The sequence below is a fragment of the Phascolarctos cinereus genome, unplaced genomic scaffold (genome assembly GCF_003287225.1).
Source record: "Phascolarctos cinereus isolate Bilbo 61053 unplaced genomic scaffold, phaCin_HiC Scaffold_4;HRSCAF=312, whole genome shotgun sequence".
Taxonomy (NCBI): domain Eukaryota; kingdom Metazoa; phylum Chordata; class Mammalia; order Diprotodontia; family Phascolarctidae; genus Phascolarctos; species Phascolarctos cinereus.
The window spans coordinates 663,030,350-663,047,965 of record NW_027555847.1 but is presented as its reverse complement, the minus strand read 5'-3'; the positions used below and the strand labels follow the sequence as shown (position 1 = coordinate 663,047,965).

Genomic DNA, 17,616 nt, shown 5'->3' with positions numbered 1-17,616 from the left:
ATGAGACAACACATATGGGTGAGTGGTGACCAGGGAAGGGAGTTTTGATCTGGAGAGTTCCAGGGATGGTGCGTTGATCCATCGGACAGTACTGAAATGTCCTGTCCAGAAGCAATGGTGGTGTTGAGCTGACTACTACTCCTACAGTGTGGGAGAGGGGAGGACTGGGAGGATCAGCTGCACATGTGGCATCAGAGCAGATGGCCAAGATGGCCTAGGTGGACTCCTTTAGGGGATGGGAAGCGTGGTTTGGGTTGGGGCTAGCAGAAAAATGAGTCAGGTAAACGTACACTCACTCACTAGTCAAGACAGCTCAACTCCAACGGGGAGTTCCAAAGCTGAATGGATGGAGAGAGGTGGAGTGGGAAAGGAGTAGGGCCATCCCCCACCTCCCCCAGCTCCCCAGTGGTTCCTACCTCTAACTAAAGAGAACCTGGGTTCTTCCAGTAACAGCCCTCCCCCGACCCTTCAAGCTTCTGCCACTTAATGCTTATGTGTCTCTGCGTATCCGTGTTGATGGAGATGGTGGGGTGGATGACAGAGCAGAGAGAGGTAGACATGATCTTTTCCCCTTGCATTGGTGACCCTGGAGGACCAGATAAGCCTGAGCCCAGAAGAAGAGATGGGTGTCCTTACCTATTGCTCCAGAAAGAAAGATGCCAACCTGATCTGGCCCCTTTGAACTTGGGGACTGGAAAGAACCTTCCCCTTAGAGTCCTAAGATCTGGATTCCAATTCTGGTCCTGCCACTGACTAGTTGTGTGACACTGGGCAAGTTCTTCCCCCTTTCTGGATCTCAGTTTCCTCATCTGTAAAATGAAAGGGTTGGATTAGGTCAGGCCTGCTCAACCTGGGGCCCGCCAAAGGATTTTGGGCAGCCCCACAAAAAATGTAGAGGAAAACATCCTCTATATTTTTCAAGGGCCTCCCAAAATCCTTTGGCATGCCCACAGGCCATAAGCAGCCCTCTGACCACAGGTTGTAGAGGACTGGACTAGATGGTCTCCAAGTTCCCCTCCAGCACCAGAAGCAGTTAGGTGGAACAGTAGATAGAGCACTGGGCCTGAAGTCAGGAAGATCCGATTTCAAATCCTGCCTCTGACATTTACTAGCTATGTGACCCTGGGCAAGTCACTCAACTCTGCCTGCCTCAGTTTCTTCAACTGTAAAATGGGGATAATAAGAGCATCTACCTCACAGGGTTGTTGTTGTGAGGATCAAATGAAATAATATTGGTAAAGCGCTTAACATAGTGCCTAGCATACTGTAGGTGCTATCTAAATGTTTTTTCCCTTCTTCCCTCCCTCCAATCTCCATCCCTCCTCTCTCCCCTTCGAATACTGGTTTGGGTGTTGTCTGGGCCTCTGTTTCCTCCTCCGGACAATGAAGGGGTCTGGACTAGTGCAGGGCTTCTTAACTGTTCTGTGTGTATGTCATAGACCCCTTTTAGCAGTCTAGGGAAGCCTATGGTATGTATTCCTTACCAGAAGAATGGTTTATTGCCTACATTCATAAAAGGAAATGCTAAATATCAGTTAGAAGGTAGTAAAAAAAAAATAAAGATGTAGTTTTTTCCCCCTCCTATCCAAGTTTCCAGTCTCCCTGAAATCTATCCATAGACCCCTTGGGCGTCCACGGACCTCAGGCTACAACCCCTGGACTTCCGTGCTCCCTAACGTTCTCTTCACCTTGAAGATTCTCTGTCCGATCCTAGGGTCCAACATCTGTTTTTCCAGACACGGCCCGAAAAGAGGGATCTCAGTGCACACTGCCAGCATCTACCCTGCCTCTCCCCATCACCGCTAAGCCCACATGCTGACCCCATTCTGGCCACCACACTGTCTGCCCACCCACCCGCTAGCCCAGGCCGCTAGACACCCCAGCCTGGCTCTCCTGATGCTCCATTCTAGGGCCTGGACCTGGCAGGCCCTGACTTCCTGTTCTGGAGAAAGTATTCAGAGCTGAGGCCCAGTGTAAATGTTTACCCGGCAGCCTGGGAATGTAAACGGAGCCTCAGCCATCCCATGAAGCCTTCCGCCCCTAGCCCCGCCTTGGCCCCTGGCTTTCCTCTACCCCCACCCCAACTTCATTGCCCCCAACTTCGACCCTCATTGTGCATTCCTCAGCCCTCTCCCCCTAAAAGGTGGTCCAAAGAATCCTAGGACTTGGAGATGGAAAGGACCTTAATGTCTAATCCAATCGCTGCATCTTACCTGTGAGGGAAACTGAGGCTGCCCCCAACCCTGCTTCCCATAAAAATAGCAGCTTCCAATTTTCTTGGACTTTCAAGTTTATAAAATGCTTTCCTGGGAAGCAGGTAGTTGGAGGATCATACCCATTTCACAAAGGTGAGGGGAACTGAGGCTCAGAGAAGCCTGACTTTCCCAGAGCCCCATAGCCAGTAAGTGGCAGAGCCAGAGTCTAAACCCAGGTCTCTCCTGACCCCGACTCTCCCTCAGCTCCCTTGCCTTGAGGGTACTTATGTGGACCTGGCCGGGAGCTCTGTGACTCAGCGGTATCCTCTCTGCACCGAGGCTGGAGAGAAGCGGGAGGCTGAAATCAGGGCCCAGCTGTCAAATGAGCATGGTAGCATGGGATTTATAGCTGGAGGAGACTTTAGGTATCATCCAGCCCCTCCTTCTTCCACCCCTCTTTTTAGAGTCAACCATCCCAAGTGCCTGCCAATACCCACTGCTCCTGCAGCCTTCAGAAGGGCTTTGTTCTATAATCTCCCCTAAGTGGCTTCAGAAGGGCCTTTTAACATGGGAGGGAGCCTCTCAAATCCAAGTCCTCTAGGAAGGATTAGGATCCCAGGACTCAGAGCTGCAAGGAATCCATCTCAGCAGCCACCTCGTCCCAAGCCCTCATTCTACAGATGGGGGAAATTGAGGCCCAGAAAGCTTAGTCCACTTGCTTGTGGTCACATAAGGCAGGACTCCCCCCACCCACCACCCCACAAGGGCTCTTTCTGCCCACGAGTTCTTTCCTCCTAAACCCAGCCTTTTGTGTCTCTCCCTGCCACAAGAAGAGAGGCTACCCCCTCCCCAAGCCAGGGCTCAGCTCTTTCTCCATCCTGATACTGGTGCCAAGAGTCTTCCCAGCCTGCCCCTTGTCCCCCACCCCAGACTGCAGGCATTTTTCCACAGAACCTTGGTGAGCAAGTCCGAACAGGGCTGTCTGTCAGGGCAATTCCTGATCCCAGATCTGGCAAGGACCCGGGCCCAGGGCCAGGGGGGCCCCATCCCAGCACGAGGGATACCATCCATCTCTCCCTCTCCTGTCTCTACAAGGAAAAATGTCGGTCTTCTGGGACCCTGGATGCCACCTCTGGCTCTAGTCTCTCAGGTCTGCTTTGTGACCTTGGGTAACTCCTTTTCTCTTTCTGGGACTCAGTTTCCCCAATGAAGGGGCTGGATTAGATGATGTCTAAGCTTCCTTCTAATGCTAACATTCTGTGATTTCCTAGGACACCTTCCACTGCAGATTTTTCTCCTGTTTCAGTAATTTCCTGAAGCCCACAGCATTACATCTAGACCCCTTGACCTTGAACTCAAAGCCCCCCTCCTATCTTCAGTTCAGTACAGTAGGGTGGGAAAGAACCTTAGGCTTCCAACCTTTCCCAGCCCTTTATTTTACAGATGAGGAAAATGGGGTCCAGGGAGGGAGAAGGGCCTTGAAAGTCAATGGCAGGGCCAAGACAGACCCCAGGTCATGCCAGGCACATCTCAGCCTGTGCCAGCTTTTGCTCAGGTTGCCCCCCCCCCCGGAACATTCTCCCCTTCCTTTTCCCTTCTGCAGATCTTCCTCATCCTTCAAGGCCTGGCTTATGTCCCCCTCCTCTCCCCCTCCCCCAAGCCTTCCCTGATCATTAGGGCCCCTGGAGAGATCTCCCTCAGAGCTCTCCTGCACTTAGAGCCTGACTCTCAGACTCAGACCTCCAAGGGCCTCTTGGGCACTGAGGATCTTCCCTGGGCTAAGTGCTGCCGCCCACGTGTCTTGCAGGAGGCCAATGTCCCGTGGCGACTGACAATGAAGCTATGGAAGGTGGCGGCCCTGGTCTCTGTGCTCTGCAGCTCCATGCTCTCCATCTGGGTGTTCAGAGACCTGGCCGGCAGTGACCGAAGACTCGGACCTGGTGCTCGAGCCACGCTGCGTAGGCCTCCTCGGGCCTTGGACCCCCGCTGGCCCCTCATCTCACAGTGTAAGGCTCTCCCTCCCCGGCTCTCTGGACCTGGTTTGCTTTCCCTCTTGCTCTTTATCTGTCTTCCCCTTCTCCCATCTTTTTATCTCCCTCTCTCTCCATCTCTCTCTTTTTAATCTCTCCCTCTGTCTCTCTCTCTCTCCGTTTCTCCTGTTTTGTCCCATAATCTCCCATCTCTTCTCATTTGTCCCTTTCCTGCCCTCTGCCCCCCAACCACCAAAATTGAAGTCAACAGACCTTTATTAATTTCCTGCTTCCTGCCAAGCCCCAAGCTAGGTGCCTTGTGAGGATGATTCCTAGGTGGAGAGTGGGCCACCATCTGCAGGGGCCTCATCTTCCTTCTACCCAGCAGGCACTGAGGTTGACTTCACATGTGTCTAGGAGCTCCACTGTGCCCTAGGGCCTCCCACCCAGCCTGCACCCTTGGTGGTGTTCCATGGTCCTCCCCTACCATGACCCTACCTCTTGGTTTTCATGCCACACCTTCTCACCTTCCTACAAAGACCTTCTGCATGCCCTACTTTGGAGACAGAGGACTTGAGTGCGGATTGTAGCTCCCTGTAAAATGAGGGGATTTGATTATATATATGATGTGGAAGGTCCCTTTCAAATCCCAGTCTTGTGGTTCTGATGGCCTTCCTGCCATTGCCCTGGGACTGACAGAGGTTTGCTGTGGGGCTGGGAGGTGGGACAGGGTATTTACATTAGGCTGAGTGGACAGCATCATATTGTAGCTAGGTATAGGGCCAGTCCAACCCTTGCCCATCCCCTCACTGCCACAGTGCCTTACAAATCCAGGCTCTATAGAAGTCACCCCCAGACCATACCAGCTGCTAAGTGAAGGCTAAAAAGTAAGCTGAAATCCAGGATTTACCCCCACCCCACCCCCTCCACCAGCCCTGGGAGCTAGCCAGTCCCCAAGGCCTTTCCCCCTACCTCCCAGCACCACCACCCTAAGACCTGACCCAATGTCAATAAACTCGCCACCCCCTCCCCTTGGAGCCCCTGCCCCACCCCACCCATTCCCCGGCGCCAAGCTTTGCTCCCCACAGTCTGTGGCCCCATGCCCGGTCCCTGAGCCCAAACTGGAGAATAAAAGCATGACATACACTTATACACGCACACAGATCTCCTCCCAGACGTAGGCAGAGACATACTCAGAAAGAACACGAAGGGTCCTAGGACCACAGATTTCAAGCTGAAAGGCCCAGACTAACAGAGTGACATGGAAGAGACAGAGAGATATATGGAGACAGAAGTACACACAGAGATGTGCCTGAGATCAACTCAGAGACATGCATGCTGAGCTCGGGACTCCCAGATGCGCTCACAGTCACAAGCTACAGACACAAGTTTGTAGACATAGACATACGCACAAATAATAATCAAGAAGCATTTATTAAACACCTGCTGCATGCCAGAAATTATGCTAAGTCTGGGATATGAAGACTAAAGTGAAATAGTCTGTATATTCAAAGAACTTCCATTCTAATGGGGGAGGTAATAGGTACAGGGTGTGTGTGTGTATGTGTGTGTGTGTGTGTGTGTGTGTGTGTGTGTGTGTGTGTGTGTGTGTGTGTGTGTAAGACACACCGAAGGCAGGCTGACAGAAGGTAACCTTGCGAGGGTGGGGCGCTGGTAACTGGAGGCCCAAGCAAGACCTCCTGCCCCAGCTAGGGCTTGACCTGGGTCTTAAAGGAAACCAGGGATTTCACTTACTTGCCCAGGCCAGGCAGCCATTCTCATGACCTCTCCTCAGGGGATGATCACTAAGCTGTGTTCCTAGCCATGGGGAATCAGGAAGCTATCCACCCTTTCTAGCTTTGGAGATGATGAGACCTAGAGCTGGGGCCGCAGGGACGCCGTGTCAGACAGTCCAGGGAAGCTCCTGGACCCCTACAGAAAATAAAATGCAGAGGGTTAGAAAGGAAACCAATAATGTGAACTATAGTTATCAACATACTTTAAAACACAAGGCGCTGGGATCCAGGTGAAGAGCCCCTGATCTAGGCCAACCCCCGACTCTACAGATGAAGGAAACTGAGGTCCAAAGTGACACTTTGGAGGCCGTGCAGGGAAGATTCGATCTAGAGCCTTTGACTGACTCTCTGTCCAAGGTTCTTCCCACCTCACGAGGATGCTGCTGAACTGTAGCCATTCTGTGCCCAGGCCCTCAAGGAGGCAAAGTGCCTGGGTCCATGGCAGGGTCTAAGAACCAGGCATCCCACGCTCAAGGCGCCAGCCCTGCTGTGGGACCAGTTCCACTAGCAGCTGACTTTGGTTTCAGGAGCTGTGAGCAATTATGCAAATGAGAAAGACGGGTAATTTTCACACGGTGGATATATGAGGGCACATTCATGCTCATGTATGTTTGTACACTTGTACAACTGAGAACGTGTACATTGGGGATCAAGCGTTTGCATGAGTGCATGCATGTGTGTGTGTGTATGGCATCTGTACAAACTGGTATGCCAGTGTGTGCTTAGATAGGTTTGGACTGGTGAGTACACATGCCTGCACATCACATACCCGTGTGCAGTCAGGCACGCATGCATGGTTCATTGAACATACAAATGCACACTCATGTGGAGTGTACAAGTGTCAGGGCCCATGTGTACGCCTGCGTCCCTCTGTCCCCAAGCACTTGCACACTTATGCTGTCAGCATGCATGAGTGTCCGCGCTCCCAAAGACCGTGTCTGTCTACACCATGCCAGTGCGCCTGTGTACGTGGGCATGGTAGCCTGTGCCCGTGCCCATCTACTTTACCCTCTGATGCCCTAAGCTGCCCTTTCACATAAAACAATCGAGCTTTATTGCATTTACAATTGACAAACAGGAGAGAGCCGCAGAGGCAACCTCACTTCCTTCCCTGCCGCAGGCAGGAGCTTGGAAAAGCCTTCATGGGGCTGTGGCTCACACAGGGAATAACTTTTACACCCTAGGCAGGGGGCCAAGGGCTGGAGGGGCCCCAGGCAGCGCCTTTGGAGAGCTGCCCCAGAGACAAGGCAGGGCCCTGGGTGCCCTGTGGCAGCATCCTCCTGCCTCTGACTCCTTTCCAGGACAGAGGCCGACCTGGTCCATCCACCAAGGCATGCTGCTCCCCCTTCCCCCATGTGCCCAGTCTTGTACAGATTAGGCTGTGGGAAAGATATGGGCCGTGCTCTTTTGGAGCTCCCAGGCTCAGGGTAGACATGACAGCTTAGAACTCAGACACAGAAAGCCAGAGCTAAAAGAGACCTTAGAACACAGAACGTAAGTATGTTGGTGCTGAAAGGGTCCTTAGAATGGGCATCCCAGAATGTCAGAGCTAGAAGGGCCCTTAAAACATAGAATGAACTAGAAAGAAACTGAGGCTTTATCATGTCCAACCCTTTCCTTTTACAGCTAGAGAAACTGAGGCCAAGAGGTGGGAAGTGACTTGCCCAAGTTCACACAATGCATCAAGGGCAGGCCTAGGATTAGAACCCCAGGGCTCTGCTCATTGCACTACACCACCTCTGTGAAATAACGAAAGAGATCTGGGTGTACTAACCGGAATATCCTCAGAGCTGTCACCCTCTCAGACACCATTTGGGGCATGGGTGGCCCTCGGCATCCCATGCTTCTGACCAGCCTTGCTTTCATTGCAGGCTTCTCCTCAGGGCTAGGCAGCTGTCCCATCTGTCCCTCTTAGCTTCCCCACCCCCACCCTCTGGGGATTCGGCAGGCACATCTGGAAATCATGAGCACAGCAGGGGTTGCATGTCTTTCCCGCTCCCACCCCCCACCATGATGGTGGCTGCCAGCCTTGGCTGTAAGCGACATCCTCTGGCCAAGCTGAGCCACCTGTTTACCCAGACAGAGGGAGTGGGCAGGAGGAGAGCCAGCCCACAGCAAGGTGGACGGGGCAAGGCGCCAACAGAGCTGAGAGCCCACAGCATACGGGCTGTTTGAAAAAAATCAGAATGTGGAGGACACAGTGAGTTCCAGGGTAGAGACCTCAGAATATGGAGGACAGGGAAGCCAACGTGGAGTCCCACGGAAGAGGGTAGTACCTTCAGGGATCATGGAGCTTGGAGAACGGAGCCCAGACTTCTACCTGCCTTTAATGGGCTCAGACCCTGGGGTGGAGCCCCGACAGACCCGAGGCAGGGCTGCTGGGAAACAAACTGGACGCCACCAGCTGAGCCCGCCACCCTGGGCCAGGTCCTCACTAGCAGGTGCCCCCAAGCACAAACCACGCATGTGCCTGGGCTACTCAGATGGCTACAACCCATGGTGGGGAAGCCCCAAAGGCCCCCCTTTCCTGCTGCAGCTACACATCTGCACACACATTAGGCAGTGACAGGTGTGTTTATAAATGAACGGCTGCAAACTCAGAATTCCTCCCCGAGAGGCCCCAGCCCAGTTCACTGTGGGCCCCACTAAGGCGCATGCCTGGATGCAGGGGGAGGGACTGGGTGACCCCTCACCTCAGGAACACCCTCGCCCCCTACCCTGTCTCATCCTAGGATAGTCTAACAGTGCGGACACACACAGGCATTGGTCAGATATGCCCCTCCTTGGAAACCAGGAAATCAATCATCAGCGCCTCTTCCCCTAGGGACTTCTAAGAGATGCTGGGAAACAGAATAACCCCAAGAGCCGGGAGGAGGCCGCTCCAGCCAGGCCCCTGTTTCTGAAAAAGCCCAATTTCCAAAGACCAGCGTTCCCTCCCCTTCACCAGGACCGCCTGGCAGAAGAGGGACGTTCCTCCCTAGAGGCCTGTCTCTATACTTTGTCTCTTCTTTCCTCTCCCCTGCCCTGCCCTGCCCCTCAGCTTCCTTTTAATGAAATACTTAAAATCCCACTCAGTGACTGTGGGCTTAGCGAAGCTGCCATATGTAACTCCAGGGAGCCCCTTGTAGAGGGAAGAGGAAGGAAATGGGCAGACAGACAGAAGAAGAGTGAGATGTGACAGTTATACAGAACCTCGGTTGAGACCCTTCCCCTCTTTTAGCCTCTAAGCATCTACTGAAAGGGGGCATTGACTAGCCAACCACTAAGGTTCCTCTCTGCTCTAAAGCCTAGGATTCTAAGCCCAGAGAGGTTCCAACGATTTCATGGTCCAAGTTTCCTGAGGGACAGTTTGGCACAATGGATAGGGCACTGGGCTTGGAGTCAAGAAGACTCTGTGCCAGCCCTGCTTCTAACCCTCCCTCCCGGTGTGATCCCAGGCAAAACATTTAACTCTCAGAGCCTCAGTTTCTTCATCTTCAAAATGACTATAATATTACCTGTGGGGCCTGCCTCATGGTGAGGTGTTGGGGGCCTGGAGCATTCTGCAAACTTGAATAAGCTAGATGAATGTCGATTCCTAGTCCAGTGTCTTGCATTGAATAAAAGTTTGAATAGAATTGGATTGTCCTCTGGGACTCAGTTTCCTGAGGGAGAGTCGAATTAGATAGTCACTAAGGTCCCTTCCAGCTCTGTCTGTGGTTCTAAGTGACAAAAGAAAGGCAAGAGACAGTGCAAGACAGAGAAGAATGAGAAGAGACAGAGATTATGGAAGCCATAAATTAATGAGAAACCAAAGCGGAGGCAGAAAAAGAACGAGCCAGAAACCGAAAGGAACAAGCATGGAGACAGACTTTGCAGTCTGCAGCAAGGGTTTCTTTCTGTCAAAAAAACTAAATTTAGTTTAATTTTATTTTTGCTATCAACAGATATCTCTTTTCTCTCCCTCTCATCTCTCTTTCCCTGCCCTCACTGAAAAAGAAAGAACAAAATTCTTGTAGCAAATACATACAGCCACGCAGAATGCAGTCCTTTGTTAGCCACGTCCAAAAGATGTCTGTCTCAATGTGCTCCCTGAGTCCACGCCCTCTGTCAGGAGGCAGGCAACATGCTCTGTCGTGAATTCTCTGGAATCACGGTTGGTCCCTGCCTTGTTTGATCTCCATGTGCCTCAAAGTTGTCCGTCTTTACAATGCTGTTACTATTACATAAATTGTTCTCCTGGTTCTGTAGAGTAGACGTTCTTAATCTGGGGCCATGAACTTGTTTGTTTAAAATGTGTAGGGGTGTGTGTGCGTGTATATATGCACACATACACACAGAGTATACACATGCACGTGCATGCATGTGTATGCATGTTCCATATACAGCAATATAATGCATATGCGCATTCATGTTACACATACTATAAGCGCAACATACATGTAAATGCATACACACATATATGTATGCACATGTCACATATACACATACACACATATATACAGTGCATACATATACATGTATATGCATATGTAATACTTATATAGTATATACTCATATAGTGTATAATTTATATATATGTATATACACATACTTTATATACTATATTGCAACAGAATTGGTTTTCTTTGCAATCCTACATATTTTATTTTGTACATCTAAAAATATTCTTCTGAACAGGGGTCCCTAGGCTTCCCCAGACTGACTGCCAGAGGAGGACCCCAGGCTAAATACCCCTGTCCTGCATTAGAACCAGAGGCTGAAAGCTTCCTGATCAGGATGCCAACCTCTGCTCGGAGCCTTTGTGGGCCTTTTCTCTGTGTGTCCCTGACCCAGCCTCATACCTAACAGAGTCCAGCTACCTGGAAGGCTCCCCGACACCATCTCCAAAAAAAGCAGCCCAGAGCAGATGCCTGGGGCCCCCAGTACATTTTTTATTCCTCCTTTTGCAATCCAGGTGTAGCCCCATGCTGCCTCTGGCGAGAGCAGAGTTTAATCCTAGGATTTCCTCTCTGAGCCACAAAGGATGAACAGGGCTGTGTTCCAGCTCCTGTCCTGAGCCCTACTGGTAAATCTTAGTTGTTTGGGATCCCTGACTGGAAAAAGCAGGCTTGGGCAAGGTGAGATGGGAAGCCCTAAGCCTGGGTGGCCTTCTACGCAGTGAGGACCTTGTGGAGGTATCATGATATAGTGGAGAAACCACTGGACTTGGAATCAGGAAGACCTGGGTTCAAATGCAAACCAGCCACTCAGCAGTAGTAACTTACTTAGTAGCAGTAACTTATCTATACTTGGTGGAACTCTGGGTAAGGCACTTAGTTGCTCTTCTGGAAAGGAGGGGTTTGGACTTGAGGGCCTTCTTAGTTTCCTTCTTGCTCTGAATCCAGGGTCCTGTCTTCTCACCAATCATGATGCCTGAGATTGCTCCACTGGGGCTCACTCATAAATCCCAAACTGAAAAATGTCAGAGCTGAAAAGGAAATCTGAGACCATCTAGGCCAACCCTTTCATTTTACAGATGAGAAAACTGAGGTCCAGAGACAGAGAGGGACTTGTCCAACGTCACACAACCAATCAGTGGCAGGACCAGAACCTGAATCCGGGTCTTAGGATTAGAATCCTTCCCACTACAGAGGAGGCTAGAGCTGGAAGGAGTCTTAGGGTTCACCTGGTCTGATCCCTACCCTCCTTATGACTGCTCCTTTCTGGGCCTTGGTGCCCTTATCTGTAAAGGGGGACAAATAGCCCCTTCCCTGCTTGCCTCGTGGCAGCACTTGTAAGGGTCCAGGCTTAGCATTAGTTAAAGACCCCAAGGACCATGATGTGTGTATACACATGAAATGGAGGAGCTTGTTACACCGGGAGGGAAGTTCTGGCTCCTCTAATTGGCTAAGGGCAGCAGGGCCCATGCAGCTTGGCCCCCTTCCAGCTGCCCCAGAAATCCCACCCTTGCTAAGTCATTGGGCAGTTGGGAAAATGCAGCTGATGGAGGGTCAGTCATAAGAACCAGAGGTGTAACAGCTGGGTCCCCACAGATGCTAGGGCTTCAGGCCCAGAGAACGTTCCACAGGGGTAGAAGTTCTGGAAATAAGGAGCATCTGGGACATGTGGCAGAAACAGTTCCCTCTGGGGTATGCAAGCCTCTCCCCCATTTTCCCTCCCCCACTGGGTTTGCCACGCCTGGCAGCCACTGGCTGAGCTTGGCTCTGGCTAGCCAAGGTGCTGTCCTGAAGGATCAGACTCAAGGAGACAGCAGAGTGATTGGTTTCCTAATGATAAGCAAATCTGAAGTGAACAAGGCATTGGACGTGCAAGTGGCAGGCCAGGGTTTGAATCCTGGCTCTGCTAACCTGTGTCATGCTGGGCAAGGCTCTTCCCTACCTCAGGTCTCAGTTTCCTCATTTGTAAAATGAGAGGATTGAACTAGACAATTCTTGTGACCTGTTAGAGGCAATGCATCACCTTGGAAAGAATCCTGACTTTGTATCTATCCAAAAGACCTGGGTTCAAGTTCTGACTCTGACCCTAGACATATGACCTCGGGGAAGTCTTGACCTCTCCAACCCTCCAATTCCTTGTCTGTAAAATGAAGAAAGGGGTAAGACTAGATAATCTACAAGGTTTCTTCCAATTCCAAATCCTATGCTGCATCAAAACCTGCTTCTCTGTAACATCTATACACTATTCCAACTCCCTTATCTTACAAAAGAGAAAAATGAGATCCAGAGATGGAGAGGAAGGAAGAGTGGGGAAAGGAGGGAAAGGAAGAAGAGAAAGAGGGAAGGAAGGAGGGAAGGGGGGAAGGAAATATTAAGTGCCTGCCATGTGCCAAGCTCTGCGCTAAATCCTTTACAAATAATAACTCATTTAATCCATACAACCACCTGGGGAGGTAGGCATATTATTATCCCCATTTTACAGGTGAGGAAACTGAAGCAGAGGCAGAGTGACTTGCCCAGGGCCACACAACCATTAAGTATTTGGGGCCAGATTCAAACCCAGCTCTCCCAGCTCCACATGCAGCATTCTTTATTGGCCCTAGGTGACGCCAAAGGCAGGGCAGGCTCCTGCAGCTGCACTAACCCCCATCTCCCTGTCTCTCTTCCCTTGCAGACCGAGCCCTGTTTGAGAGCTACACAGAAGGGGAGCTCCGGGAACTCCTATCTGCACTGGTGGAGAGGTCAAGCCCACCAGGGCACTCTGGCGAGCACGCACTGCCCTTTTCAGGCCAGGGAGGGGCTCGGCGAAAGCGGGCCCGGGTCCGCCACCAGCCGTGTGGCCTGCGGGAACTGGAGGTCAGCGTCAGCGAGCTTGGCCTGGGCTACGTGTCAGATGAAACCATCCTCTTCCGGTACTGCAGCGGCACATGTGAGGCAGCTGCGAGGATCTATGACCTTGGGCTGCGCCGATTACGGCAGCGGCGCCGTGTGCGCAAGGAGAAAATAAGGGCCCGGCCCTGCTGCAGGCCCTTGGCCTATGAGGAAGAAGTGTCGTTCCTGGACTCCCGGAATCGCTACCACACGGTCAGCGAACTGTCAGCCAAGGAGTGTGGGTGCGTGTGAGAGCCCCTGGGCTCTGCATTGTCTACCTCACCTGGGGGCTATGTGGTGCCACCAGCCTAACACTCACAGATAGGAGGCCCCCATAGGGTACTCTTCTGACCTCCCTCCCTCACCACCCCACCATGCTGATGCTAGAGTGATCCTGAACCCTGGCCATGGGTAGCCTCCTCAGAAGACCTCACCAGACACCCTGAACCCCATCCTCCGGACCCAGGGGGTCAAGATGCCAACCAGGGCGAGGTATGAGGAGCTCGAGGGGCCCTGAGACAGAGGACACATGGCGTTGGCATCCCAGGAACCAAAGGGCTCCTGCAACTGGCAGTGACCCTGCCAGGCCTGATTGTATATACTTCATTGAGTAACTAACTGACCTTGTACAGGAAATTATATTCTATATATGTGAATCTCGCAATATCTATATCTATATAAAATACCAGTGGATACTTCTGTCCGTCTCCTTCTAGCCTCAGGGAGAGGATATACCATTGGCCTCAAGGTGGAGAGAGGAAGGAGGGTTGCCTTCCAGTTGGCCCCAACTTCAACAGGCTGTGAAACTCTCATTTGGGCTGTCCTGAGGGCTCTATCTGAATCCTCTCTACTTTTCCTTTCCCTCACTCAGGTCCCTAAGAATTTCCTTCCACCCAACCATAACCTGGAAGTGGGATAGAGTTTCCATGGATGGAATAAGGGAATGGGATGGAAGGAGTAAAATTTCCACTGAGTTGATAAGGAAGCAGGATGTGAGTGGGTTGGTTTCATTAGAGAGCTAAGGAGGCAGAATAATTAGGATAGTTTCCACTGAAATAAAAAAGGAGGTGGGATGGTTGGCATAAAGTTTCCATCAGAGTGAAGAAGTGGGATGGCTGGAGTGTTTTCCATTGGTAGATAAGGCAGTAGGAATGACTAAATTAGAGTTTCCATCGGAGAGATAAGAAAGTAGGATGGTCAGGCTAAAGTTTTCATTGGAATAATAAGGTAGTGGGATGGTTTCAGGTCAAGTTCCCCTCCCTTTACCCATTACACTAACTGTCCACACCCCACCCCACCTCCCCATGCTACCAGGCTCTGGGACCCAAGGCCAGCACTCATTCCCAGCAAACTTGGCCCCTCTGAAGACCCAATGAAGCCCAGGTCCAGGGAAGGGAGGCGATGATGCTAACAGCCACACTGAGTGGTTTGCCTTGGTTACAGGGTCCCAAGTCACCCTGGGGCTGGGGCTGCTTCCTGGGGTTTGGAGTCACCTCATCTACTCTCCCTTTGGGGCTATCCCCAACCACATCTACCTTCTGCTCTCCTTCCTAACACTCTCCCTGCCCCGAGGCAGTGCACCTGGGGATGGGGTACTGAGGTCTGTGCACCCCAGCCAGAGACAGAAGTGCTGAGGGTGGCCTTGGTGGCAAAGGACCCCAAATCATAGGATCATAGGATTTAAAGTTGGAAATGGCCTTCAGGACCATCCAGGCCAGCTTCTTCAGAGGAAGCTGAAACCCAGAGAACAAGGGATTTGCCAAAGATCTGGTGACTGGAAAGAACCGATTTTTCTAATGTTTTGAGGACTTTGCAGGCCCAGACTCTGAGGTGGATAGAGAGGCATTATCAGCCCTGTTTTGTAGCTGAGATGCCCAGCCAACCAGCAAGGCCTTGAGCCAGGATTCAAACTCAGGTCTCCCAATTCCAAGTTCCAGTGGGGTGCCCTTTCTATTGCCTCATTCTGCCTTGGTGAGCAGGAAGGGTGCCTGGAGACTAGTCCAACCTCTTCATTGTACAGAGGGGGTGACTGGGTCCCAGAGAGGGAAAGGGAGAGTGATTTGCCCAAGGTTGCACAGCCAGCCACGGGCTTTGGTTTCCCAGCTTCCAGGCCTGGATTCTTTCTAATACCAAGCCGTCCTTTCAGTTAGCACCCTACTCCACCCTAGCTACCTTCCTCCCCTCCCCTCGGCCCCCTAAGCAAATTCTAAATCCAGCATCTCCTTTCTTGGGCTAAAAATACCTACCTTCACCCTCTCCCTCTCCCTCCAGGGCCTGGGGGGGAAATTGTTTGGGCCCCAGAGTGCCCAGCCCAGCATGGGGCCAAAGCTCGTGGTGGCGCCTGGCTAAATGGAGGCCCATCCCCTTGCTGGGCCTGGCTGCTGGGGCTGAGCAAGGGGGTGGCAGGGGACAGGACATTTATGAGTGTTCCCAGATAGAAGGACCCAGGTTTTATTTCTGGGCTGTTGTTGCCCCAATTCCTGACAGTCCCAGGCCTCCGGAGGGTATCAGATTTCTGGACTGTTGGCAGAACCCAATCAATCTTCCCATGGCACAGGAGAAAGGCCTGATCCCACGGCCCAGAGCCTGGAGTAGGAGGGAGACAGGGCCCCTTGGGGGCTTGGGGGAGGGTGGGGGAGATGTGCAATGTAAGAAAGCAGGGCCCTCTGGACCCTGGCAGCTGGGGACCCAATGGGCCTGAGAGCAAGCTTGTGCCTGGGGCATGTGAGACTGAAGGATCTATTCCCAAGGGGAGGTAGGGAAGGCATGCAATCCTTCCCTCCACTGGCATTTTCTGCTTCTCTAAAAGCTAACTTAGTCAGCATGGTAGAGTGCTTGATACAGATCAGAAGACAGGGGTTCAAATCCAGCTCTGCCACTGATATGCCTGTGTGACCTTGGGCAAGTCACTTACCTCCTTGGGGCCTCAGTTTCCTGAGAGAGTTGGACTAGAGGTCCTCCAAGACCCCTCCCAGCTCTCAGTCTACGATCCCAGTTCTGACACTAGCTGTGCGACTCTTCTGAGTCTCACTTTCCTCCTTTGCAAAGTGGAGGGCCAATCTAGATGATTCCTGATCCCCTCTTTCTTCTCAATCCTATGATTATTTTAGGTGGCATTTCCAGAAGCACAGCATCCGGAACAAGGGTGTGCAGAGCCACTGAACCTACCCCTGGCCAGGCCACACCTGGATTCCTGGGCTCCGTTCAGTTCAGTCTTTTTTCAGTCACGTCTGACTCTTCATGACCCCATTTGGGGTTTTCTTGGCAAAGATCCTGGAGTGGTTTGCCATTTCCTTCTCCAGCTCATTTTACAGAGGAGGAAACTGAGGCAAACAGGGTTAAGTGACTTTCCCAGGGTCACACAGCTAGGACATATCTGAGGTCAGGTTTGAACTCTGGAAGATGAGTCTTTCTCGATCCAGGCCTGGTGCTCTATCCACTATGCCACCCAGGTGGTCTACTGGACTCCATACTAGGGCCACATTTGATGAAGGAGGACTCTGCTGAATTGGGTTATGTCTAGAGGATACTGAGCCAAGATGATAGGGGAAACTGACTACGTCACAGGGTCAGCTGAAGGACATGGGGTATTTGGTGTGCAGAATACTTAGGGGAAGCATGATAGCTGTCTTCAGGTATCTGAAGGGCCTTTGTGAGACAGAGGGAGTAGAACTGTTCAGGGAAGTCCCATAAAGGACCAACTGTGGGAGGGGGGAGGAAGTCAGAAGGGGGTAGATTTTAGCTCAACATAAGGATGATTTCTTTTTAACCTTCAAAGCTACCCCACAATGGAACCAATTGTCTTAGAAGAAAGAGTGCTGGAATTAGAATCGGAGGACCCGGGTTCAAATCCCAGCTCTGCCACTTACTAGCTAGATGACCTAAGGCCTGTCACAACCTTGCTGGGCCTCAGTTTTCAATAGCTGTAAAAAGAGGAGGTTGGAGTAGGTAGCCTCATGGTTCATTTCAAGCTCTTGATCTACAATCCCATGATCTTAAGAAAAAGAGCTTCCTGTCCCTGAATGTGTTCAAGGGGAAACCAGATGAGCCCCCATCAGGGGGTCTGCAGAGGAAATTCCTGAGCTGGGTGTTAGAGCGGGCCAGATGATCACTGTGGCCCCTTCTAGCTGTGAAAACCCAGGATCCCACCTCCCGTCCCGTGAACAGCTTCTGAGGCAGCAGCTGCCTCTGGAAGGAAGCAGAGGAAACTAGGGGGATCCTGGGGGAATCAAGGACTCACAGAACATCAGCACCGCAAGGCAACTTGGCCAGCCATCTCACTTCACATGATACAAACTGAGGCCGAGGAAGGAGAAGAGACCTGTCCAACATCAGCAGAAGCAGGCTTAGCTCAAGTTCAAAGACA

General features: G+C 51.7%; 1 protein-coding gene across 2 annotated transcripts in view; it reads left to right on the top strand.

Moving 5' to 3' along the window:
- The window catches only part of NRTN (neurturin), a 38,861-nt gene extending 24,912 nt beyond the window's left edge, over window positions 1-13,949 (top strand). For both annotated transcript variants that reach the window (XM_020971452.2, XM_020971456.2), the window contains 2 exons: window positions 4,003-4,201; window positions 13,054-13,949. In XM_020971452.2, coding sequence (XP_020827111.1) covers window positions 4,030-4,201; window positions 13,054-13,502 — 621 coding nt within the window. In that variant the 5' untranslated portion in view covers window positions 4,003-4,029 and the 3' untranslated portion in view covers window positions 13,503-13,949. The remainder of the gene's footprint in view (window positions 1-4,002; window positions 4,202-13,053) is intronic.
- Window positions 13,950-17,616: the final 3,667 nt, after the last annotated feature.